Source organism: Kogia breviceps, chromosome 2 (assembly GCF_026419965.1).
Source record: "Kogia breviceps isolate mKogBre1 chromosome 2, mKogBre1 haplotype 1, whole genome shotgun sequence".
Classification (NCBI taxonomy): Eukaryota; Metazoa; Chordata; class Mammalia; order Artiodactyla; family Physeteridae; genus Kogia; species Kogia breviceps.
The window spans coordinates 146,844,501-146,872,059 of NC_081311.1; the positions used below are offsets into that span (position 1 = coordinate 146,844,501).

General features: G+C 37.9%; 1 protein-coding gene across 1 annotated transcript; it reads left to right on the forward strand.

The window, feature by feature from the left end:
- The first annotated feature begins 9,254 nt into the window (after window positions 1-9,254).
- On the forward strand, window positions 9,255-24,454 carry RBM45 (RNA binding motif protein 45). The gene is made up of 9 exons (XM_059052946.2): window positions 9,255-9,727; window positions 13,834-13,956; window positions 15,817-15,943; window positions 18,098-18,220; window positions 19,021-19,200; window positions 21,962-22,091; window positions 22,267-22,351; window positions 22,558-22,721; window positions 24,254-24,454. Exons 1-9 carry the CDS (start codon window positions 9,428-9,430, stop codon window positions 24,444-24,446), a joined length of 1,425 nt encoding a protein of 474 aa, XP_058908929.1. The 5' UTR covers window positions 9,255-9,427; the 3' UTR covers window positions 24,447-24,454.
- Window positions 24,455-27,559: the final 3,105 nt, after the last annotated feature.

The window sequence follows — 27,559 nt, forward strand, 5'->3', positions numbered from 1 at the left end:
ATTGCTACTTCAGAAATTGCTGTTGGTATAACCCTGGTTTTCCTTCAGCCTTCAAACAATTACAGTAATTTACCTAAGTCAACAATATTCTATTTTTCTTTTCAGTTCCAAAAAGTAGAGGTGCAAACAATGACATTAAGCATATATGTCTAAATTGGTATTCCCTTACTTAAAAATAATCACATAACAAATTGCAAAGGTGATTAAATATGATATTTATTATGATTATTTACATGCCTGCAATAATAGACAAAACTATAAAATACCATACAGAAATGAGGCCACAGCAAGCTACATGTAATACATAATTTCCTATTTACCTTACACTCTCAGCTGTAAACAAATCTACCAGACTAAATCAGGCAATACCTAAAAACAATCAAACATTACTGAGTTCAGTCAGCATTAGTACATGTAGTACAAAATATACGGTTCTAAGTAAGGAAGGTTTTATTACACAGTGATAGATATACACAATAAATTCTGCCTAAAGATATTTCGGTAAGACTGCCAAAAACTCGGGGCTTCCCCGGTGGCGCAGTGGTTAAGAATCTGCCTGCCAATGCAGGGGACACAGGTTTGATTCCTGGTCCGGAAGATCCCACATGCTGCGGAGCAACTAATCCCATGCGCCACAACTACTGAGACCACACTCTAGAGCCCTAGAGCCCGTGCACCTCAACTACTGAGCCCACACACCACAACAACTGAAGCCCATGCGCCTAGAGCCCAGGATCCACAACAAGGGAAGCCACCACAAAGAGACGGCCTAGTACCTCAACAAGGAGTAGCCCCCACTCGCTGCAACCAGAGAAAGCCCACACACAGCAATGAAGACCCAATGCAGCCAAAAATAAATTTTTATAAATAAATAAATAAATAAATAAAGTAAAGAATTCTTACAAATGATAAAAAACAATTTTTAAAAAGACGGCCAAAAACTCTGTTATGTACCTAAATAAATGCCTCTTCCATCTAAAATGATATAAAAACTAAAATAATTTTAACTTATTTTAAAAAATGTAGTTTGAAATGCTAATGAATGCAGTACCTGGGTTTAGTTTTCCTGCAGTTTGTATTCTTCAAAGAATGGTTGCTGGGTTGGTGGAATGGGGATGGATTCCACATAAGAGTTACTGTTACAGAAATAATGAAAATACCTAATTCTTGACAGTACAGTTCTAAGCACATTTTTACCTTCAAAACTCAACCAAGAACTAGAAAACGTTTGTGTTATTCTGACAATACTGAAAAACCGTATTGTTTAACTAAAGTAACTATTACTCAGAGAGAGGCTAGTACTTCATATACAGAAACTTGCAAAATTAGTATCTTCCTAACTTTTTAAAATCTGTGTGGAAACCCAAATCACTGTCAATAATCCACTTAAAGGGAGGACAGAAGTTTCCTTCGGGCAGTATCCAAAACAACTCAGCTGTTAATCAGTGTTTTAGGTCTGATAAAAAGGGAAGCAAGAAAACACACTTTATCCAAGAGAAGCTTACTTTAAAATTCCAAACTTCAATAATTTCTACCTGTGTGTTTTACCAAGTCTCTGTACAGGTACAGAATTCATTGAGCCTTTGAACAAGGGCCATAGAGAGGAAAACTTCAGTCACAAAAACAAATGTATGGCCTTTTAGCAAAATGCATTCACTATAACAATAAAGTTGTATAATATAAAAACAAAATGTCATCTCAGTACTAACTAAAGAAACTTTCTTTCCAATTTTTGTATAAAGCAGAAAGATCAGATTGATCCTTATACCGATTAAATTTTACTGGTAATTCAGGAAACTAGACTTTTTTTAAAAAAAGGAAAAAAGCAAATTTCTTTACTCAGCTTTTACATGCAAGTCAGTAATAAGAAAATACATTGATACATTGTCACTGTTCAAACTACCAGTATTTAACACAATTAAATACACTCACTGCTGCCATATGTAATCACTGCTGTGCAAGCATCTACGACCCCTCTTCAAAGTGCATTAAAACCAGTAGATGCAGCAATGGCAGCAAGGGAGGGGGCAGGAAGACTAGGAAGGATATCAAGGGAATTCACTTTGTCTTATGATCATTTGGCACTCTACTAGTATTTAGTAATTAAGAAGAAATATCTCACTAAAATAGGAAAAGAAATGACATCTGGTATGAGAATGACCACTCATCCAAAAATGAAGTAATTCTAAAGCTAAATAGACCAGGCTAAGAGTAGCAAACAATTTCACATGCTTACTACGTGCCAGGCAGAGTATAAGCCCTTTATATATTATTAATGTATTTAATTCTCACACCAGCCACGTGAGATAGATACTATTAATAACTCTATTTTTACAGATGAGGAAAATGAAGTCCACAGGGGTTAAGTTGCTTGTTTAAAGTCACAAGTTGGTGAGAAGTAGAGAGAGATGGTGAAAGGTGAGAGGTTTAAATATATAATCTTAGACTTTCAATGTTAACAATTCCCTTCTTAAAGTGATCTAGGCAACCCCGTGTTGAACATAATGTCTGACACACTGAAGATGCTAAACTGAGTGACAGTACTTAAAGAGGAGTAAGTGAAAAACTTTTTAATACTGGTACATACCATTGTCATTTCTAACTTTGCCCATAAAAAGAGGAATGTGGGAAGAACAATCAAGACACCCTTAAAGCTTTTGAAGTTTACAAAACCCAAATAATTGAAGTGATGAAAGAGAAAGGGGAAGCTCACTAGAATATTTTAAAGATGAATACTACACAGACTTTAAAAAATTAAGTGGGATTCTGCATGTTGCAGTGGAAAAAAGTACTGCAGTGGAAGTGCATCACAAAGATGCGACCCTGGGTGAATCACCTGACATCTGTGAACACACATCCCCCTACCTCCCGCCCCCACCCCCACACACAGGTGTCTATAGCCTTTCCCCTTTCTAAACTTCTGTGCTTGAACCTCTGAACTGGAACAAGAATCGAGCTTTCCAAACTCCCAATCTGGACTCCTCCATGCCACCAACTCCATTTGGAGGCTGACTTCTGCCAACATGGGCTGAAGGCTCGACTCAAAATCAGTCCCACTGATAAATTAGAAAGGCTGCAGAAAGGTCCCTCTCTAGAAACTGTCTTCTGTAGCACTTTTAGGGATACCCAGGCCCCACCTGGCTGGGGCTAAGGCGAGCTTCTTACTAACCAAACGGTTGGATCCTCCTCTCTGAGTGAACCCAGGCCCAAATTGCATCGTGGCACATAACCGGTGCTCAGATCACATGACGGCCCGGCCCACCCCCTCCTAGCTCGTCCCACACTTACCACAGGGCCAGTGGCTCCGTCCTCCGCTTCCCCAGAGAACCTTTAACGTCAACTGTGCGGCGGCTCGGCCCAAAGTGTGCGCCCCAAGTTCCAGTCTGGCTGTCAGGGGGCTGCAGTGCCTCGAAAGCCGCACTGAAAGGCCGGGCCTGCATGTGCTTCCAGCGGACGCCAGCCAGTGGCAGGCGGGGCTCCATCAGCACTGCTGATTGGCTCCCAAATCCCACGGAATCACAATTCTCGCAGGGGCTTAAAGCCTCGCGCTGCCGAGCCGTCACTGACCGAATCTAAATGTGACAGAGTGAGGGTCCGGCTTTGTTTGTTTCACTTTTACCTAACTGAAGAGTTAAATTATCTATGTATATTCACAATATGTACCAGTTCTTGCTTGAAGTAGGAATTCAACGTTTTATGAATGGTCCGTTAGTATTTGATAGCGGGAGTCAAATCACGTCAATAAATGAATAAGGCATCTACTTATTACTTGTCTGTGGGCAAGACACGGTGCCAAGCAACTTGTAAGGACAAACACTGACCTGAAGCTCCAATTTTCTATGAGTTATAATCCAGCTGGGGCAAGATTTAAGTACATTAAAAGTTAATTCATTATAAATGAGCTACATAAAAAGTGCAATAATACAAGAACGGACAGCGAGGTTGCAAGCTGCTCGTTAATCGCCAAAAGAGCAGAATAAAATATAAATAGAAACAGAGAGAATGAGCGAGGGAGATATAAAGGAGAGGACTGGGAAAGCTATAAGAAGATGAGGGTATTGAAGGCAGACAGGTAAGAAAGTCAAAGTCGTGTTTAGGAAAACGTGAGAAGGAAAAGTAGTTTACCTGTGGTTACATAATCAATTCAGTGAGATGTGAGTGGTAAGGCTGTAGCAGAGAAATAGGAATATTAAAATAATTTATTAAATTTTGTGTAATAGGTAAGTGTGAGATTTACGCATATTCTTGTTCTCTGGAGCTCTGTCCAATACAACTTTCTGCCATGATGGAAATATTCAGCGTGGACACTGTCTACTAGCCACAAGTAACTTTGAGCCCTTGAGGTGTGACTAATGCGACTAAGTGAATTTTTTTTAATTAATTTTATTTTAATTTTAATAGCCACAATTACCAGATGGTTGAATGAAACTACTCCAAGTGGTACCTATGTGTTCTGTCCTCTGAGCTACATATTTAAAAGATGTATGTCATCAAATTGAATCAAAAGGGAAAAAAAAATCTGGTGTTAAATATTATTCTCAAACTCAAAGACATGCAAACTCAAGAAATAAAAGGAGAGACTATTGTGGCGAGCATTGCCCTCTGAGGAAGGCGCCATTAAGACCCTCATAAGCCTCAGGGCCCTATTGTACGCTCCTTGGTATGCATCCTGGACTTCATGGTATGAACGTAAAAAAGGAGATGGCCTTTGGCCAAATCGCTCCAGGGACCTGCTCAGTTACTGGGAGTCTCTGGTTGTTCCCTAAAGCTAGGAAAAGCAACCCTGGAGGGGAAATTGGTGCCTTTGAGGGAGAAGCCGAGAAGCCAATCAACCAGCTGATGCCGATAAGGCGTGACTAAGCCGAGAAGCTAATTAACCAGCTGATGCCAATAAGATGGTGACTAAGCAAATTCCCTGCTTTAGGGGTATATAGATATGGCTATGCTTTGTTATTAAATTTGCCTTGCAACCATCAGTTGCTTGTGCCCTTCTGATCCCATACCTTGGTGCGTTCAGTTCCCTACCCCCTCTAGTCGATTGTTGCTGCACTTTGAGGACCCGCCGCCGCTGCTTGCAAGTGGCGCCCGAACAGGGACTTGACAAGAGGGACATCTGAATCTCGGTAGGTGAATCCCCGGAGTGAAGAGTGAAAGTGTGGGCCACATAGTAAAGTTGATAGTAACTCGGGGCAATAGTCAGAAGTAAAAAAAAAAATATGGGACAAGAAGTATCCAAGAAGCGACCTGAGATCACTGGTCAAGAGAAGGAGTTGTCCACCAGTGCTTTCCAGGCTTTCACAGCTGGAAACTATGATATCTGTCTGCAACATCTTGCCTGGTTCCTTAGGATATAATATAACTTGTCAGAATTGTATTTTTAGTACTTGCATTCTGCCTATGAAAGGAACTTTTTCTGTTATGATGTTAAAACAACCTTCCTATGTAATGCTGCCTGTAAATATTTCTGAACCATGGTATCATAGTACTAGCATGCAAGCTTGGCTAGAATTATCTGAAGCTTTAAAAAGACCTAAACGATTCATTGGAATATTAATATGTAGCATATTAGCCTTAGCCGCTTTAACAGCCATAGCCGCTACCGCCGGTTTAGCATTAAGTAAAACTGTACAACAAGCACATTACGTTAAATCAATTGTCTAAAAATACCAGTATTGCATTAGCATTACAAAGTCATATTGATACTCAACTAAAAACTGAGGTTGATGAGTTTTAAAAATGCTCTCATAGGTTTAGGAGACCAAATTATGGCTTTAAAATTGAAAATGCGTTTGATTTGCCATGCTAAATATACTTGGACTTGTGTGACTCGACACGCTTATAATGAAACGGACTGGGATTGGAACAAAGTAAAAATGCACTTTTAAGTGTATGGACTGATGGACACATTAGTTTGGACATACAAAAACTTAATGCGGAAATACAAGCAATTCAAGAAGCTCATCTACAAGAAGACGGGCCCCAACCATTAATTCAAGGACTCTTGGATCAGTGTCAATGGTTAAACCCAATGCATTGGTTTCAAAATGGACTCACCGGATTGATTACCGTGGGGTCGTGTGTATTGTTGATGTTAATTGCCTTACCTTGTTTATTACGCTTTATTGTTGGCCGTCTCGCTGCTCTTCGTCAGGAGGTGTATGGGTTGAAATTGCATTATCAAGCTTTAAAAAATAAAAGCGGGGGAAATGTGGCGAGCATTGCCCTCTGAGGAAGGCGCCATTAAGACCCTCATAAGCCTCAGGGCCCGATTGTACTCTCCTTGGTATGCATCCTGGACTTTATGGTATGAACGTAAAAAAGGAGATGGCCTTTGGCCAAATCGCTCCAGGGACCTGCTCAGTTACTGGGAGCCCCTGGTTGTTCCCTAAAGCTAGGAAAAGCAACCCTGGAGGGGAAATTGGTGCCTTTGAGGGAGAAGCCGAGAAGCCAATCAACCAGCTGATGCCGATAAGGCGTGACTAAGCCGAGAAGCTAATTAACCAGCTGATGCCAATAAGATGGTGACTCAGCAAATTCCCTGCTTTAGGGGTGTATATATATATATATATATATATATGGCTATGCTTTGTTATTAAATTTGCCTTGCAATCATCAGTTGCTTGTGCCCTTCTGATCCCATACCTTGGTGCGTTCAGTTCCCTACCCCCTCTAGTCGATTGTTGCTGCACTTTGAGGACCCGCCGCGGCAGGCGGCAGACTATTATTTACTGAGTAGCTACCACAAGCCAGGCTAGGTGCTTGCATACGTTATCAGTAGCCAGTAGCCTTATAGGATGGGGAAAAAAATGGATACTCTGGACCATATTCCTACAGAACAATCTGAAAGTTACTAATTGATCACAAACAAATATCAGTGGTAAAATCTAGTAAAATTTTTCAAATAAGGCAAAACATTTTTAGTTAAATATAATGTATGATTAATCTCAATAACCAATAAGCCTCACTGTAATTAGATCATAGTTTGGAGAAATTTTGGAAAACGGTGACAAGAATTTATTTTATCTTTGCATTTCAAAAATAAGTTACACTATAATCTCTTGGTTTTTTTTAAAAAAATAAGAACTTCAGAAGAAAATTTCAAGGGAAATCTGAATTTCATGTGAAATTCAGTGTCTATCATTCTAATAATTGTGCATTATAGGCTACCTGTTTAATTTAATCTGCAAAGGCCCAGCATATCTTTTCTCTAATAAGACAAATTAATAATCATTCTTTCAAATCTCAGAATTTTCAGCTGTTTTAGTTACATGTGATTCATGCTCAAATGTGATTTTATATGATTTGAAGCATGACAAATCTGTCATTGAGTGATGAAAATGTTCTACAATTGTGGTGGTGGTTACACAACTCTGAATACTAAAAACCATTTAAATGAACACTTTAAATGGGTGAATTGTGTGATATTTGAATTATATCTCAATAAATCTGTTTAAAATAAATAGACAAGTCAAAGAAATATATTTACTATAATTTAGTAACTTATAAGTAAATTTCTTATTTTCATTGAATATGTGGTATTTCACATGATTAAATGGTACAGAAATTTTGCATTTTCAGCATTACCCAATATTTATGATTCTGGTTTTGTTTTATCCAATCTTTTACCCCTTCTAAAATAAAATTAACTGCTCTAAAATTTTCAGGATACCAATCAGTAATCTTGTTCTACTAATAGAAGTTTCCCAGTAAGTGCAGTTTAAGAAAATTATACATTTTCCACTAGATGGCACTGGTGGAAAATAGTATTGCTAGAATCTGCATTTTCATCACATCAATAAAATTATTACATTACCACATTGTTTTCATTCACTTTGGTCTGGGTAAGATAAAGAGAAGTGGAAAGTTAAGATAAGATACTTCCTTAACTTGCTAAGCTCCAAGGTAAACAGAGCCCTCATTTTACAGATGTGGACCATAATACAAGGAGAAATTGTCACAATTTTGTGCTAAAGCCTGAGCGAGAACCCAGAATCCCTAACTTTCAGTTGCCATCATACAACTATACAATATCAAGAGTGGGGGAGTGGACACCATAGTGAGATGGAATAAGAAAATTAATCTCCATCGTGCATTGTACGCATATTATCTCATTTGATCACTAAACTATTAGCTCCATATATATTATCTCAAATAATCCTAACTAGACAAGCCCAATCTATTAACTTCATGAGGCAAGAAGAGTGATCATTTTGTTTAACACATATCACTTGGGTATAGCACAGTACCCAACACATAGTAGACAGTCAAAAACATTTCTGGCTTAATAGAATGGATGAATTAAGCTTGACAACTATGCTATTTAGTAGGTAATATTATTTCTACTTTACAGTTGAGGAAACTGAAGCTGGAAGCATGAGGTAATTTTTCCAAGCTCACATAATTCAGTGGCAAAAGCATTTAACACAATCTGATATTACTTTGCATTGTATATTTTCATGTAAGACTTCCACAATAGAAAAACTCTCTGAGGGCAGACATCATGTCCTTCCATTTCTGCATTGTATGTCTAGCTCCTTGCACAGAGCCTGGCTTACGGTTGGCACCCAATGAACAGTATTTACCTATTTTCATTCATAGTAACCCTGGACTTGAACATTTAAGAAGCTCTGCTCCTGAACCATTTTCTGGTTTGTTCCTTTCACTTCATTCCAGTGCCACTGCCTTGTTTCTGGATTTCTGCCAGTTTTATGCTGACCTCTCCTCAAGGTCCATTAACAACAAGCCTTAGAAGTCAGTACAGATTTCCCACTTTGCTTGCACCTTAGGATTTCTCCTAGTTCCACAGTTGTGCGCTGCATTCTTTCTGCCCTCAAACCTTCCACGGTTGCTTCTGGGAGTTGAGTAGATCAGAAGATGGAGTTGTTTCTGGTTTGGGCTCTGTTGTTTGTTTTTCTATTACCTTTTGCTACTCCATGGGCCCCAATTCCTCATCTCAGTTTTCTCAACAATGAGGCTGGAGTTGGATGATCAGCTCTAAGACTGAATGTTTTAACTCAGTCCTATAGAGCTGTTCTATTGAGCTTACGACCAAGGTGGCAAGGTTGGGGGAAGACACCATGGGCTTTGGGAGTGGGGCAGAGCCAGCGACGGGAAAGCCCGCGCACCAGACACTTCTAGCAACAGGGAACCAGGATAACACACCTGGTGCGTGGGCCTTGGCTCCGCGGGATAGGCGCCGAGGACTGCGTCAGGCTCCCCCGGGCCTCTAGGGGGCGCTGCAGGTCCCCGACCCCAAAGCCGGCACCCTGCGTGGCCGGCCTGCGCCTGGCCCCAGACCCTTCCGTGTTCCGGAAGCGGACGCGAGGCTGGCAGCGACTGGGTGGGAAGCTGCGGCAGTGGCGGGCACGGCGGGAGCCAGGAGGAGTAAAGGGGTGCGGGCCTGGCTCCCGCGCCGGGGTGGAGCACCATGGACGAAGCGGGGAGCTGTGCGAGCGGCGGAGGCTTCCGCCCGGGCGTGGACAGCCTGGACGAGCCGCCCAACAGCCGCATCTTCTTGGTGATCAGCAAGTACACGCCCGAATCGGTGCTGAGGGAGCGCTTCTCGCCCTTCGGGGAGATCCAAGACATCTGGGTGGTGCGGGACAAGCACACCAAAGAGTCCAAGGGCATCGCATTCGTCAAGTTTGCCCGCAGCTCGCAGGCCTGCAGGGCCATGGAGGAGATGCACGGCCAGTGTCTCAGCCCCAGCGACACCAAGCCCATCAAGGTGGGGGGTCCAGGTCGGGGTGCCCCCGGGGGCGGTGTCAGGCTGCGGTAGGGGTGGTACATCCGCTCGCGGGGGCGGACTGGGCAGCACCTGGCGTTCCGGGGTTGGGGGAGGGGAAGGGAGGACGGCGTTGCAAGAGTGTTCTTGCGGACGCCCTGCCGGCCGGGCTGCACTGGGGTGCGGGAGAATGGGGGATGCAGGGAGAACGTCCGCTCCCGGGTCGGACCAGGCGTCTGCGGCTACTCGGGCTGCTGAGCTGCGGTGGCCAGACCGCCCCGCGCCCCCGCCGTCGCTAATCCACCCCCCAGCTCTGACCCTGACCTACTTTGAGGACTTCTCTGATCCTCCTCTCTGAGACCTCGCGGTTTACCGTGTATAAAAACAAGTAACTTTGCTTTTCCTCAGGTAGGTAAGGTGCTTAAAGACTTGATAAAAGTACATGTAACTGTGGCCCTCCCTTGTTAGCCATTTTCCCAGTATCAAAGTATGCATGTATATAATTTTTTATATATATATAAATTTATTTATTTATTTTTGCCTGTGTTGGGTCTTCGTTTCTGTGCGAGGGCTTTCTCTAGGTGCGGCGAGCGGGGCCGCTCTTCATCGCGGTGCGCGGGCCTCTCACTATCGCGGCCTCTCTTGTTGCGGAGCACAGGCACCAGACGCGCAGGCTCAGTGGTTGTGGTTCACGGGCCTAGTTGCTCCGCGGCATGTGGGATCTTCCCAGACCAGGGCTCGAACCCGTGTCCCCTGCATTGGCAGGCAGATTCTCAACCACTGCACCACCAGGGAAGCCCTGCATGTATATAATTTTTAAATGCAGGCGATTAAAACTGCTACTGCTGCATATTCATCACACTGTTGTTATCTTTACAAATTATTTTAAACAAACCCTCCTTGGGAAGGTATTGATATTGAGGTTTTGTTACTATCACTTTTCTCTGAAAGCAGACCAAGGTAAACTGCCTTAAAAAGAGCCAAATCATTGTGATGCCAGTGTAATTGTATTAATATTAAATGCCTCTTTGAATACTCTTAATTAAGTCTGGTGGTATTTATATTAAGTTTCCACACTTAACTTGTTTGTAAAATTAATATACTGACACAGGGCAGGAAGGGTGATTTTGAGGGTTATTTGACTTAATCTATCCTTTTAGCACAGAGCGGGTACAAGGTGAGCCCTCAGTACATCTTCTTTGTTTGTCCATAGTAGCAGTCTCTGTAGGCCTTCCTTGCAAAAAAGAGAGGAGCCTAGGAATACACCAACAACACATTAGACAATAGACATTCCCTCTCCTCCCACCTCCCAGACCCTCTGAGTCAGGACAGATCATCAATGAAATTAAGTGTAAGGCCACAGTATATACTAGATCAGGGGGTGGCAAACTTTGTCTATAAAGAGTCAGTAAATATTTTAGGCTTTGCGAGTCATACACAGTCTGTCACACGTTCTTTTTGTTTTTTAACAACCCTCTAAAAATGTAAAAGCAATTCTTAGATCATGGGCTGTAGAAAAACAGGAAGCTGAAGTTTGTTGACTCCTGCACTAGGTTGATAATTTTCATCTCCTTCCAATTATGACCTTAGCAGGGAGGATTTTTTTACTTTGAATATAGTATAACCACAGAGATCTTCTTGGAAACTCCCCCAAATGCCCCAAATTTGAAACCTATAGGCCCCCCCTTGCCTTCATTAAATTCCTACAAGAGAAGTAAAAGTTCCAGCGCTAAAATGCATCCCCCCCCTTTTCACCACAGAGAAATTAAATGATTCCCAAAGATAATTAAAGCGTAAATTTTGTTTTTCACATTTTTGTCCACTCAGTTTCAGCCAGAGGGTTGTTGCACTAGTGCCTTAGCTAGACAGTCTAAATTCATTCTTCAGCAGCTTCAACTTGGGCTGTCTTCTGCTGGAATGTAGTGGGGGTTTTTGTTTTGTTTTGTTTTTCAGTATTTCCAGTTAAATTAATTCACCTTCAGTGTTTCTCATGTACTTTGCTTTTGCAAAGTTCCAAAGGCCCTACAAGACAAATAAGAAAATTTTAATACCAGGCCTACAGCCAGAAAAGATTGTCCAAATGAGACTCGTTCTGTGAGTGATCAGCTACATTATCTTGAGGAAAAGGGTAAACCTAGAAAACAAGAGAAAAACCTTAGTTCTGCAAGAATTTAGAGCCCATAGTCTGTGAACATAAAATCTCAGGAGAAATCATCCAGTAGGTGGTTGATTATTATGCATGTTTTCTACTTAGATATTGTCATCTTTATCAGAAATTTGAAATGCTTCAATCTTCTAAAATTTAGAAATTTGTGATCTGATGGCACCTCCAATCACAAATCTTACTTGAAACTCTTTTTTTCTCCTAGTGTCTTCCCATACTTAAAGGTTCCCTATTTGTATTTTTCTATTGACCATCCATTACTGATACATGTACTGGTCTAACTTTCTAGTGGGCCATTTCTGTGTTACTTAATACTCTACTACTAATACCTTATACAGTGCTTGGCATGTGGTATAAGTTTATCAAAGGAATAACTGGAAGTAGATGCTATCTAGGGGTGTATCTCCAGCTGTATCTTGTAAGCAAGGTTCTACACCTCTGTGACAGCTGTTTTCCAAGCAAACATAATGACCCTCTTTTTCAATATTTCTAAAAAATCCCATGGCTCTATAAATTCTTTGTCCTTTTAGTTGCTGACTTCTCTGGAATTCCATAGGTTCAGGCTTTCTCATACTGAATGGTATACAGCCCCCTTTAAAGACAAAGAAGAAGAAAGGAAAAAAATACTCAAGGGCCCTGTCTGGTGATTTACATTATTTTTTATTACATTTCTACAAGTTATAAAAAATAAGAGTAGCCATTAAAATTCTTATGCTTGTAGCTCTAGAAACAAATCCATAATCATAGTTAAAGATTTTATATTCCTCTGGAATAATATAAAACCAAAGCAATTTTATGAATTAAATAAAAGCAATACCACAAAGCAAATTAAATTCCAGGTAATAATCTAATGTCACAGATAATATTTCAATAAAACTAAATTACTAATAGAAAAATAGAGCCTCAGTCCATTCTGTGCATTTTCTTGCTCACATAAGTCACTCAGGTGGTAACTGAGATGATCCAGAATATGGTTATGTTACCTTTTTTTAAGGATTAATATTAGAAAGCAAACAATTAAAAATACGACCATCTAGACTTAAACCCAACTGCATCAATATTAAATTAAACAAAAATTGTCTAAACACTACTATTAAAAAGCAGGGATTGGGCTTCCCTGGTGGCGCAGTGGTTGAGAATCCCCTGCCGATGCAGGGGACACGGGTTCGTGCCGTGGTCTGGGAAGATCCCACATGCCGCAGAGAGGCCACAACAGTGAGAGGCCCACATACCGCAAAAAAAAAAAAGTAGGGATTGTCAGGATTTTTTTTTTTTTAAGGCCAAACTAAATGCTGTTTACAAGAGATGCACTTTTAAGTATAAAGATACAAAGTGGTTAAAAGTAAAAGGATAGAAAAAGCTGGTGTGATATCAGACAAAATGCTCTTCAGCAGGAAGAGTATTAACAGAATAATTTCCTAAAAATAAAAATATCAATCAAAAAGTACATAACAATTCCAGATGTTTATGTAACAATAATAGAGCTTCAAAATACATGAAGCATTATTAATAGAACTAAAAGGAGAGAGAAATTCATAATCAGATTTTTACACTCCTCTTAGCCTGATAGAAAAAGTAGACAAAATCAGTAAGGATATGACATTTTAATAACACTATTAATCAACTATATAATTGACATTTATTGAACACTACCCAACAAGCTCAGAGTACACATTCTCTTTCAGTGCACTGACTATTGCTCTTGGTAAAAAAAATAAATAAAGGAAAAAAAATTCGGAAAAAAAAGTGCAAAGATCAGTGTTGTCTCATAAAAAGTCATTGCAATAAAGATTGCTTTAACAAAATGTTTTTTGATAAGACCCTATTACATTGCATTTAACCTAACATGAATCCCATACTAATAATGAAGTAAGTATTCTTAAGGAGTAGGAAAACAGTTGACTGATATTTCCGCATTATTCTTTGGGTTTTGTTTATTTCTTAGGTTTTCATTGCTCAGTCCAGATCATCTGGAAGTCACCGAGATGTTGAAGATGAAGAACTTACAAGAATATTTGTTATGATACCAAAGTCCTACACAGAAGAAGATCTACGGGAAAAATTTAAGGTATTTAACATTTTCTAATCAGCTAGCGTTTTTGATAACTTACAATCTTACATTGCTTGTACAATTACTAAATCTTGTTTGAGTTAGATCATTAGATTGGTGGTGGAGAATTAAATAACTATTTTTAAGTCATCTATTTCAATCTAGTTATTAAATATTAAAACTAAAATAAGTTAACTTTTTAAAAATATATAAAACCTGGAAAATATTGATGATGGTGTTTTTCCCCCCATTTAATGAAAATACAGATTCAGGAAAATGACGTATAAAGCTCAGAGTTTTAAGTAAGGTCTCATACCTAGTAGGTGGTGGAGCCAAGATTTATGCCCAGGGTGTCTGAATCCAGAGCCTGCTCTTGGTCTTGAAATTTTCAAAGCACCCTCTTAGCACGCCTCTCTATTGCCTCTCATGGAGAGGTGGGGCAGGCAAGCCTGAGTGTGTGAACTGTATTATCTCGCATTTGTTTCGAGTCTGTGGCATGTTGATGTACTTATTCACAGAAAGACTTATCCTCTATAGTTTTTGTTTTAAAATTAGGCCTCTGAAGGAATTATATTTAAAGAAGAAAAAAAAAAAAACTACCTACAACTCTGAACTATAGCTAGATTGTAGTCAATGAAATTTGGAGACAATTTAAAATTTCTTTTCAGCCATTGACTTTTATGAGCGGTGATACACTTTCACAAAAACTATTAAAAAGCAATTTTTAAATTGTCTTGAGTTGTAATTTTTTATTCTTTTTCTACTAATCTTCCCAGTACTGAATCATGTGGACAACAAGCAAGAAAGAAAACAAGTAGTAAAAAGTAATTTTCAAACTTCCTCTATCCTACCCCAACTGAGGATTGAATAAAATACTTCAAAAATAACAAATACCAAATATATATATATATTTCATACTTCCTCCAATAGTAAGAATAAAGTTTTTACCTTATATACTTATAAACTTTTATCTTTCTCTGAGTGAACAAATATGGCATTTTTAAATACATATATAGTAGTTAAGTTACTAATCGGTTACATGAAAATTTTATAAAATTAATAATAAACAGTAAGAATTTATATCCCGTATTTCTTTCAACATTAAAAGTAAACATTTACCACATATTTCTCATGTGGAGTATTAACTTTCTGCATGAACCAATGTATTTTTAAAATGTACTTCAAGAGGCACTCCTTCAAAAGTATACACAATCATTTATGTTCCTGTTAGAAGGCAGATAAATAATTATAGCTAATATTTACTGAGTGCTGACTATGTCCCAGACCCTCTATATGCACTTTAGGTGTACTTGCTCTTTTAACCCTTAAAACAACCCTACGAGGTAGGTACAGCTGTTAGCCCCATTTAACGGCTAAGGAGATAGGCAACTGCCCAGTTAATAAGTGGCTGAACCAAGATTAGAATAAAGGAGGTTCAATTCCAGAGCCTCTGCTCTTAACCAACACTGAGCAAGACTTTGGAGCTTTCCAGACCATGTACAAATTTTTGCTCTCCCTCCATGAGTTTGGCAAGTTATTTGATTTCTCTAAGGCCCAGCTTCCTTGTCTGTAAAATAAGCAGTATAATATATATATCCTTGAAGGGCTGTTATAACAAGAAAGTGATATATGTAAAGCAAATGCTCAGTAAATTAAAAGTATCATTATTTGGTTATGTTATTATTTGGTTTTATCATCATTATGGTTATTTTTCTAGTGCATTAGTTTGTGACATTTTTATTCCATTATTAAAAGTAGCTATAAATTCTGATTTCTTTTTTTGCAAGCAAGAAGAACAAGTAAATTTTAAGTTAGTGCTGAAATCTGTTCAGTTATTAATTTTGACTCCTCTAAGATCATTTCTTTTAACTCTCATAGGTGTATGGAGATATCGAGTATTGCAGCATTATTAAGAATAAAGTAACTGGAGAAAGTAAAGGCTTGGGCTATGTTCGATACTTAAAACCATCACAGGCTGCCCAAGCAATAGAAAACTGTGATCGAAGTAAGGATGTGTTCATTTATCGTTGTAATAGACATTTGAAAAAATTTGAATTATTCTAATTATAATCTAATACTGGTTTGTGCTAATAGCCATACCTGCTAATTTAATCTCAGCAATGGGAGTTTAAATATATATAGTCCTAGGGTGAAAATAATTTGGGGGCTGTGATTAGGCTTTCATTGAGGCACTGTCTTGAAAAATATGAGCAACTGCATTAACTCAGTGAAAATGCTTGTTGTCCTACTTTGGTTATTATTTCTACAGGTTTTTGGGGTTTATTAAATTATTTAGAATTTTAAATATTAAAAAAATTGACCAACCCTTTCAGGTTGGGTTTTTTTTTTAATATTTATTCTTTATATTTTAAAGAAATTCAGGTATTCTGTAATATTTGTTTATATTTGACCTAAACCCTAAATAGAATTAGGTATACTAATAAACATAAATAGTAAAGATTTTTAAGGTTTGCTAGCACTGGGAAGTAAATACACATTGGGTTAATTTCAAGGTAGAGTGACATTATTTGAATCTTCTGCTGTTGCTGGTGTACATTCTGAAGAATAAGAATTCTAAAGAGGCCAAGGAAAATATTCTTTGTTGTCATACTTCTAGTTATATTTACCCTTAGAAATGAGCTGTAGAATAATTCAATTAGTGGGTTTTAGGATATTATAAAAATAGATACATACTGAAAATAATTATTATCAGTAGAACTCTTAGATAACCCTAAGATATACACCAAAATTTTCGCTCAGATCCTTCTAAATTTTTCAGTCAACCAACATTAACTGAGTACCTGTGATATACTCATCAATATAAGTAGAGGGATACAAATGGAATATATAGCAACACTGGCATTTAAGGAATTGACAGCTATATTGGGTAGCCAAGATCTAATAGGCAAAAAATAGTTAAGGAATAATAGATTTTTTTAAAGCTTTATGTCTTATTTATCTGTTGCTGTCACCCCAAGTACCTAGTACTGCTGTTAGTAGTACTCAGTATAGTAGTGTACTCAATTGAGTAGTACTCAATTAAGGTTTATTGAGATCTCTAGCAAAGATACTGCCATTTATAGTAGACTCAATAAAAATTTGCCAAATGAGAAAATGTTCAGAAGTGTGTGATATAGCCTATCAGTGGTGAAAAACAAGTGCACCAAATGAGCATGGGAATACATCTGGAGGTAGGATTTGCAACTGGTGTAGAGTAGGCAGGACAGAAGATGAGAGCAATGTTGGTAAAGACACAGAGCTAGAAATAAATGTCTTTGCTTAATAGCATGAAGGCAACAATCTGAGTAAAGCTTGGTATTCCTGTTAAGAAACAGGGACAAAGTAATCTAGGTACATTGGAACCGTACATGGGAGGTGATGAAGAGTTCAAGCTTAGTCCACATTAGAAAATCCCTTGTAGATTGTTTTAAAAGGAGAAAAATAACAAAAACTGTTTCAGCACAGTTGATCTAACCACAGTATCAAGAGTGGATTTCCAGAGGAAGAATTCAAAGAGGCTCATTTTATCCTTTTTGGAACCACTGAATAATACGATGAAAGCTGTGAACCTTCTCCCTTGAAATATGCCCATGTGTACATACGAATAAGCATTATGTTTAAAGTTTCAGAGGGTTCATGAACCTTCCCACCTTTTGAAGCTCATCGTTGGACCCCCAGTTAAAACTCTTGATCCAGAGGCAAAGCGATTAGTTGAAGGGTTGTAATTAATTGAAGAGAATCTAATTTTAAAACAGAGGCAGGGAAGTTGGAGTGAAAGATAACATCTTCTAAGTATATTTCAAAGGAAGAATCTTGATAACAGTTGGGTGTGAAGAAGCACTATTGGATTTTGATGTTGGAAAGCCTGAGAGAATGAATGATGATGTCATCTGTAGTAGAGGGAGACTGGAAAGGATAGAATAGAATTGCTGATCTTTCATGTCTACATTGACCCATAATTTGGGATTCTTGCTGTTTCTCATTTACTCCTTGCCATCTTTCAAAAATCAAAGAAGTAGGTAGGTCTGGTGGAGATGGTTGTTTGTGTAGATTTTGTTTTATACAATTATAAAACTAAGTCAAGCATTAGCAATCAATTATATTTGTAGGTGTGTTAAATTTGCTATAAAGTTTGAAATTTATGGATTATCTTTTTCAGGTTTTAGGGCAATCTTGGCTGAACCCAAAAATAAAGCATCTGAATCCTCAGAACAAGATTATTATAGTAATATGAGGCAGGAGACTTTGGGACATGAACCTAGAGTGAATATGTTTCCATTTGGTAAGTGGGCTATCTTTACTTTAATGGCATAAGTAGTGTATGCAACCTGATTTGGAGGGGGTTTTTTTAATACTCTTTTATCAGCAGTCTGAAGTTCAAGTAGTGAATAAAAGAATTTATAGGTTTTTTTTTCTTTCAAGAAGTTGGTCATGACACCTAATGTCATTATTTAATGCTTATTTTGTTTAACTTATTTCCAATTATAGTTTTTTATGGTTTAGTTATGCATTATCTAAGTGTTACACTATGTCACTGTCAGTGGCAGTGTTACACTGCCATTTTGGGGGGGGTGGTGAGCTGCTGCTTGTATGCAGCTGACCAAGAAGTATGAAAGACATATACAGTTATCCCCTCAGTATGAATCCTAAAATTTTATCCCTAAATTACTGCTGCTTTAAAGTTAGGGCTAGAGAAAGGAGAGGAATGACAGAAGTAGAAGTTAGAAAAGGGGGAAAATGAGTGATGACCTGTAAATGTTATTTGGCATAAACTTCCCTTTAGGTGAAACACTTGCCATATTTTGCAGTTTTGCATAGTACACATATTCCTGTGAAATTAGACTACACATTTCTGCTTATATTTCTGTATTAAGGCAGGGAAATGGGGAGAGTTGTCTGTTTTCTTGTCCTTGTCTCTCCTGATAGTGCTGATGACCAAGAGCATATTCCAAAAGACAGTGCCTTTGTTCACTGCAGAGGACTTAATGACAGTTCATTTTATTTTCTAGTATCTAAAATGTTAAATGAATCTCTGAATGTATCGAAATTTAAAGATTTGCTTTTTGTTTTATATTGTTGGAGAACAACAATCTGAATTTTCAAGTTTTGACAAGAATGACAACAGAGGCCAGGAAGCCATCTCCAAACGCCTGTCAGTTGTATCAAGAGTTCCTTTCACTGAAGAGCAGCTTTTCAGCATTTTTGATATAGTACCAGGGTTGGAATACTGTGAAGTTCAACGAGATCCGTATTCTAATTATGGTAAAATAATGTCTGTATTATTTTTAAATGTACTGTGTTCTGTTAAACTGGCTTTTCTCCAGTGGCACTTTTTCTTTTTAATTTTTATCAGAGTATAGTTGATTTACAATGTTGTGTTACTCTCTGCTATACAGTAAAATGAATCAGTTATATATATACATATATCCACTCTTTTCTAGATTCTTTGCCCTTATAGGTCGTTACAGAGTATTGAGTATAGTTCCCTGTGCTATACAGTAGGTCCTTATCAGTTATCTTTTTTATAGATAGTAGTGTATATATGTCAATCCCAATCTTCCAATTTATCCCTCCCCCCACCTTTTCCCCCTGGTAACCATAAGTTTGTTTTCTACATCTTTGACTCTACTTCTGTTTTGTAAATAAGTTCATTTGTTCCAGTGGCACTTTTTATGTCAGATACTGTTTGTCTGACAGTTCTTTGTTTCTTTTTTCTCTACCTTAAACTTTCAAATATAGTGATACCTCAATAAACAAATCCCTGGGAATATATCTACTTTATAGAGTCATTTATTTTTTTAAAACTGTTTTAACGCCCATAAAATAGAGCATTCTCTGTTTCCAGTTGTACAACAAAAATACCTTAGAATAGGGTCTCTTTCTGTACTTCTCATTAATGCTAGGCAAAGTGATAAAACCCTTAAAGTTTTCTCCTTTTCCCTAAGTCTCTTTTTCTTAAACTTTATACCTCAAAATGGAACTCCTTCCCTTCATTTCAAGCATTTTAATTGCCTTACTTCTCTCTCTGCTTCTCCCCACATAGAAGCAAGACTAATGTCAGCCATTTGAACTTGGTAACTGGTTCATTGATGAAATCTCTTATCTAGTGTTAGGTTAATCCATCTTTGTATTCTTGTAAGCCTTTTGATTTTTTTAAGGCTTTTTAAAAATGCCCTAGTGGCGTAATGGGAAAAGGTTGGCATTCCATTTTGCAGCCAACTCAGGTGCATATCCCAACAATGACACATAGTTGTAAGACCTTAGCAAATTGCTTATTCTATCTAGTCTCTCTTTCCTCATCTGTAAAATGGGATTATCAGTGCCTTCTATGCCAGGGTTAGATAAGAATTAGAAATAATATATATAAAATATCTACTTCAAGTCCTGGCACATAATAGGCACTCAGTTTGTTGGTTTTTAAAGAATTGGAGGTGAGGGGTGGTATAGAGAAATCATACTTGACATCTCTTCCAGTACTATCAATATACTTGATTTAGTCATTTTAGGGTGTCTTTGTATGGATGTTGAGGGGAAATAGATGAGTCAGATTATATAGGCTGACTGGCCTAGAGTGTCCACACCCTTCATACAGACACTCCCACATAATCAATATTACTCTATCCAGCACTGGTCTTAGCAGGACCTACTAAAAAGTCATTGACCTACTTTGTACCAGCTCCAACTTTAACCCAGTCTTACACTTTTTTTTTTTTTTTTTTTTTTTACTGTTAATTTATTTATTTTTATTTTGGCTGCTCTGGGTCTTAGTTGTGGCATGCAGGATCTTTGTTGCAGTATGTGGGATCTTTTTTAATTGCGGCATGCAGGATCTTTTTTAGTTGCAGCTTGTGGACTTCTTAGTTGTGGCATGCAGACTCTTAGCTGCAGCATGCATGCAGGATCTGGTTCCCAGACCAGGGATCAAACCCAGCCCCCCTGCATTGGGAGCTCAGAGCCTTACCCACTGGGCCACTAGGGAAGTCCCTGCTGTCATTCTTTGTTGTGACTCTGAGGCACACATTTTGTGGGTTTTGGCATATCTGTTATTATATTCGTATGTAATTCTATTTGTTTTGTATTTTCTTTCCTTTTTATCTGGTACTTTGAAATGTATTTGTTCCTGTACCTTCTCTGTGTTTCTCTGGTTGGATGTGTCTGATAAATATGTGTATCATTGGAACACCTTTTTATTAATAGAGGTATCATATAGTTAGAATCCTATTTGAATTAGTTTTATATGTTCATTTGCTTCTGAGTTTCAATTTCATTAAAATGTTGAGATGCTTAGATCTAGAGAGGAACATTAAATTAAAACATTGTTTTTCCCAAAGTGAGTTATAGTATAAATGTATTGTGAAAACCTTTTGGTTGTGTTACAAGCTCCTGGGCTTGCCGTGTAAGGGCTCCTGTATAAAATTTCCCCCCCCCCCCTGTAGCATCACCTTCCTGAATTGAAATCTATCCCCTTAGCTAAAAGCTCTTCAAAGGAATGTGAAATATGTGACTTTTGATCCGAAACCCTCTGTTCCCCTGCTTTTTGGTTTTACTACATATATCACTCTTTCTCTGTCTACCACTTCAGCTAGCCAAGATGACTATATATTCTTTTCATATATCACTTCTCATTTCATTTCTTACTCACTATGATAGGGAAAATTTTAGAATTTCAAAGAATGAAAATTTTAAGAAAAACTGGTTGGCTTTTAGGTGTATCTCTGTCATATAAGAAAAGCCAAGATCTTAAAATTAAATTCATTGGACAGAACTTAAGCTACTGATACCATTTTTTAAAAAATATCATGTTCATATTTTTACCAACATCTGATTCATACTTTGCTTTATAGGAACACAGCTGTTGAACACATGTAAAAGAGAACTTTGTTTTCTGACACATTTGATTATATATTTACTAGTTGTGTGATATTAGTGTTTTTCTCTATTGTTTCATTCTTATGGCAACACAAACTTTAGATACTGAATCTGCTTTTTTTCTAATTCCCGTGTATTCTCTGCTTTGTTTTAGGTCATGGAGTGGTTCAGTATTTTAATGTAGCATCTGCTATTTATGCAAAATACAAGTTACATGGATTTCAGTATCCTCCTGGGAATCGGATAGGTGTTTCCTTCATTGATGATGGGAGTAATGCAACAGAGTAAGTACCATTCCAGGAGCTAGCCTAAAGCCAAGCTTTGGGTATACGTGACATGACCTGGAAAATAAAAATAGAAAACAATTGACCTCTCAGGTGAGGAAGTCACACGAAAGAAGTTACTGTTTAGAGGCTGAATATTTCTAGTTTTCTGTAAATTACTAGTTCTTATCTCCAGTCTCCTTAGAAAAATGGCAACGCAGATGGTAGCTGCACAGCTTGCATCAATGGTGTGGAATAACCCAAGTCAGCAGCAATTTTTGGTAAGTAGGTAAGAATTTAACCTTCACAGTAGTATAAAATATATGTGGCCTTTTGTTTATTACCTTACCTGTGTAAGAAAATTTTCAGAGGTATAGTAAAAGACCACATAGGTGCCATGATACACATCTCTTTTTGCCCTTGACTTAAAAATCCCTAAAATGCAGTTTTTCTTTTTTTTGTTGTTTTGAACCTAATTCTTCAACAGCAATTTGGAGGAAATTCTGGATCACAGCTGCCTCAAATCCAGACAGATGTTGTACTTCCATCATGCAAAAAAAAAGCCCCTCCTGAAACTCCTGTGAAAGAAAGACTTTTTATCGTGTTTAATCCACATCCTTTACCTTTAGATGTACTGGAGGATATATTCTGGTAAGATTTCAATTCTACAGCGTTACATTTTAAAATAATATAATTTATTTAAACCATTCATTTAAGCAGTCTTGCACTCTTGAAGCTTCCTGTGTCCGGTACCTTTCAGGTACAGATGATTCGTTCTGTGGTTTAAAAAAGTTCTTATGTATATCACCTTTTAAAATATATAATTGTTTCCTTCTCTTCTTTGTTATTTACATGTCGTAAGTCTCCACACAGAATTTCCTTTTATTTTCTTTTGAAGACATAAAACATGGAGTATTGTTTTGAAAAGTTGCATACATAGAATGAACAAATCATTTTTCTTAATAGAAGGTACATCTGTATAGACCTGTCCTCTAGAATTCAACTGAAGTGTTTATTAAGCCTCTTCTATTTTGTTTGCACTCTGTTGGACCCTTAAGGATTATATAACTACATTGAGTAAACAATTATTTGATTGTAGGGAAGAATGTGTGTGTGTATGTGTGTGTGTGTACATATATAAAATAAGTGTAAAAAGAGGGAAGACTCTTGTTTGTTTTTAATGTAACTTCTTTAACCTTAACTTTTTCTTTTTGGTCTTTTTCCTATTTGCCTTACAACATTAGTGAATTTATTTAAAAGATAGATAGAAATCTTGTTAAAGAACTTCACAAAATATCAGTGATGTGGTTCAAGTATTTTGATTTTTATTTAACCAATTTATTTCGTTTATTTTTTGAACCTCTCCTCTGTAACAGGCAGTCACTGTGCTAAGTGCCAGAGACATTTGTGTAAACATACATTATATTATGTAAACAAGATGTAATAGTTCTTGTCCTCTTAGAACTAATCACATGTAGGAGACAGATAAGTGAATAGGAAATTACAACCTAGAGAGGTTGGTGTTATGAAGAGGAGTATTCAGGCTGTGAAATACATAGGAGGGGCACCCGCCTTAGAAACTCAAAGAAGACTTCTTGAAAGAAGCAAAGTATAGTGGAAGCCTGGAGGATAAAAATAATTTAACCAGGGAAAAAAGCTGGGCGTGTGGGTTGTTATACCTGCCGGAGAGAACGTGGAAGGAGGTTGTTGGAATATGGGATTTGAGAGACTGAGGGAAGATGAAGCTGCAGAGGACAAGGACCCAAGTCAAGAAAAGCCCACAGGTTATGTTAGGGAGTTTGTCCTTACCCTGGAGGTGTGAAGAGCAGCTGAAGGGACTTTTAGGGAGGAAATGATCATATTTGTGTTTTAAAAAGATCACTCAGAAGACAGGATAGAGAATAGATTGGAGAAGGATAAACCCAGGGAGCAGGTAAACTAGTGAAGAAGGTATTAGAGTAAACTAAGAAAAAGATAATGATGGTCAGAATGAGGAAAGAGATCTGAGTGATAATGAGGAGAAATTGACTGATAGAGGAAATGTTTAAGAAGGAAGATTGACATTATTAGAGATTGGATGTGGGGAAAGGAGTGAAAAAAGGAGTCCAGAATGGACCCCAACTTTTGGACCTGAGCATCTGTACTTATCAATTTCAGTTGATCTTTTTTTTACTTTGTTTCAGTCGTTTTGGTAACCTGATTGAAGTTTACCTTGTGTCAGGAAAAAATGTGGGGTATGCCAAGTATGCAGATAGAATAAGTGCTAATGATGCCATTACTACTTTACATGGGAAGATCCTGAATGGAGTCAGACTTAAAGTTATGCTGGCAGACTCCCCAAGAGAAGAATCTAACAAACGACAAAGAACTTACTGATTCTTGAGGTATGCTCTTTTTAATCTAAATTCCAAAACACATTGGCTAAATAGTGTAACGAAAGGAATATGTATAGAGTTTCTTTTTAAGGATTTACAAGTTGTTGGTTAAAAGCACTGTGGCTTAAAAGTTTGCTGATAATTTTACAGTATATTTTTTAAACTTGCACTTTTTAAACTTAAAAAATGTTTTTGATGTTTACTGGGAGAATGTCTTTGTCCTATAAAATAAAATCAGATTTCAGTTTAGAAAATTAAATAGTATTTGTGTGTGTGTCTGTGTGTGTGTGAATGTCTTAGCTATTAAGAATTGGACTTTACTATTTGATTACATAAACTTTAAAATTGGAATACTTCTAAAGATTTTTAACTTGAAGAGTTAATGTCTTGAGTTATGAATTGAGGTAATTTATGACAGTCTTTATAAAGAATGTCTTGACATTCACTAGTGAAATGCCTAAAAAGCAATACCAAATACAGTTGACCCTTGAACAGCGCAAGTTTAAGCTGCATGGGTCCACTGTGGACATGTGGATGTTTTTCAGTAGTAAATACTACAGTACCACATGATCTGAGGTTGGTTGGGTCCGAGGTTGGTTGAATCTGTGGATGCAGAACCGTGGGTAAGGAGTATCTGCATGTATGGAGGGCCCATGATAAGTGATCCTCAGATATTCAACTGTGTGGAGGGTAACCACCCCTAACCCCCCGCATTGTTCAAGGGTCAATTGTAATGCATCTTTTTGAACCTTTTGAACCTAAACGTTGCTGTTTTTCTGGACTCATATTTGTGAGTTTGTACGTTAAAACTGCACGTTCAGAAAATACTCTAATGTGCATATATGTATTTTCAAAAATAACCTTGACAATTTACTCTTGTCAATTATAAGTAATGCTACATACAGCCTTATGAATTCCTTTTCTTTTAGTTTTAAGAAATCAAACCTAAATTTCTATTTCTAGGACAGCTCACATCTCCACGGTTTGGGGAAACATTAGAGAAAGTTAGAAATGTTCTATTTCACTTTTTTATTCTGGAAATGAATCCTGAGTTTCAAGGGGAGCTGAGAGCTTCCCCATTCCCCCACACACACACCAGCTTCCCAAGTCCGATGCTGGTCAAATAGTAGCAGTTGGCAAGCACTTTAGAGTCAGTTTGAAGTTACTGGCTTGAAAGCAATTTTCTTTTCACCAGGTTTTCTTTCTGACCAATTATGAGAACTAGCAAGTATCAGAATGAATTGTCTGAATTCTAACTGCTGATGACCTGTCCTCTGATAGAGCAAGTCAAGTGATTAGTTCCTCCTTGCAGAAGGCAGTTGTCAATAGGAAGTGCCTTTTGGGCCCATTATGAATAATCTCAATTTAGAAATGTTTTCAAATGTTTTATTTAATTACAAAATCCACTCCTGTTACTTCATACGATTCAGAAATATTAAATTTGCCAGCGGAAAAAGAATTAGCAAGTCTTTTGTATAACAAAGCAGTTTTTTGTGTTTACAAATAAAACGTTAAGACCTGAATTCTCTTTACACAAGCTGTCTTCTAAAATAGCATGCAAAACTGCTTATTCATGTCTGTGAGTCTTTCAAAATATAGATAACAATTCTTACTCTTATTCGAAGAATCTTTGTCCTTAAAAAAGGACAATAATACTGACTTCTTAGTATGGGGAAAATATATAAATTACTCCTGTGATTGAGCCTTTTTAAAAATAATTATTTATATAGTATAGAGAATATTAGACTTAAAATCAGAAGATCTGAGTTGAAGTTCCAGCTCTGACACTTAACTATGATTTGGGGCTCCCCTGGTGGCGCAGCAGTCGCGAGTCCGCCTGCCAATGCAGGGGACACGGGTTTGTGCCCCAGTCCGGGAAGATCCCACGTGCCACGGAGCGGCTGGGCCTGTGAGCCATGGCCGCTGAGCCTGCGCGTCCGGAGCCTGTGCTCCGCAATGGGAGAGGCCACAACAGTGAGAGGCCCGCCTACCGCCAAGAAAAAAAAACAAAAACAAAAACTATGATTTGGCAGATCTTTTCACCTTTCTGAGGCCGAGTTTTTCCGTAGGGTTACTGAGAGAAAATGAGTCAGCAAAATTCCTTATAAAATAAAATTTTAATATGCTTTGAAAGTGTGAGCTAAACTCGTGCATTGGTGACTTCAGTGAAACCTTTATGTCATCTCATCAAAACAATCAGAAACTAAGATTAATGATACAAAACTACCTTCTGGCCAGCAAGTGTGTGAGAATGAAGCTTTATAATATCACATTTAAGTGATATGCATTCATCCAATTCCCTACGTTAGAGGAAGTGCATATTCTTCAGCATGACTAGTCATGAAATATAAATCTATCCTTTTTCCCTTTATTGAGCTGTTATACATATTCAGGGCAAAGGTAAAGTAGGGTCAGATTAGTTGAAAATGGTAGGACATAATGAGCTATATTGGTTTTGAATGTCTTCTAGTTGCAGCACGGCTTTTTTATTTATTTTTGCTTCGAATCCCCATTTACCATGGACTTCATAATGAGATTCAAACCTCTTTTGTTGGTACGTTAAATAATATATTATTTTAAGGTTCAATAAAATAGTATGAAAGACTTTTCTAAGTTTTACATGATTGTAACCATTGAAGATTTTAGGGGAGATGGGGGCCACTTTTTCATTTGTTTCTTTAATCTTTATTTATTTATTTATTTATTTTGCGGTATGCAGGCCTCTCACTGTTGTGGCCTCTCTCGTTGCGGAGCACAGGCTCCAGACGCGCAGGCTCAGCGGCCATGGCTCACGGGCCCAGCCGCTCCGCGGCATGTGGGATCTTCCCGGACCGGGGCACAAACCCCTTTCCCCTGCATCGGCAGGCGGAGTCTCAACCACTGCGCCACCGGGGAAGCCCTGTTTCTTTAATTTTAAGAGAACATGAGCACTACTCATGAAGGCTAGTTTCTTTTGTCTCTGAGGAATAAGCCTAGGATTAACTGAGCCATGCCTAAGAAATAGGAGAAGAAACTGGTCTAAGAGTATCACTTTGAAAATAGCTGAGTTCTATTTTGAGGTGGATCTGATGTGCAAAATATGTTTCTTCTTCTATTTGAGGAAAACAGAAATTT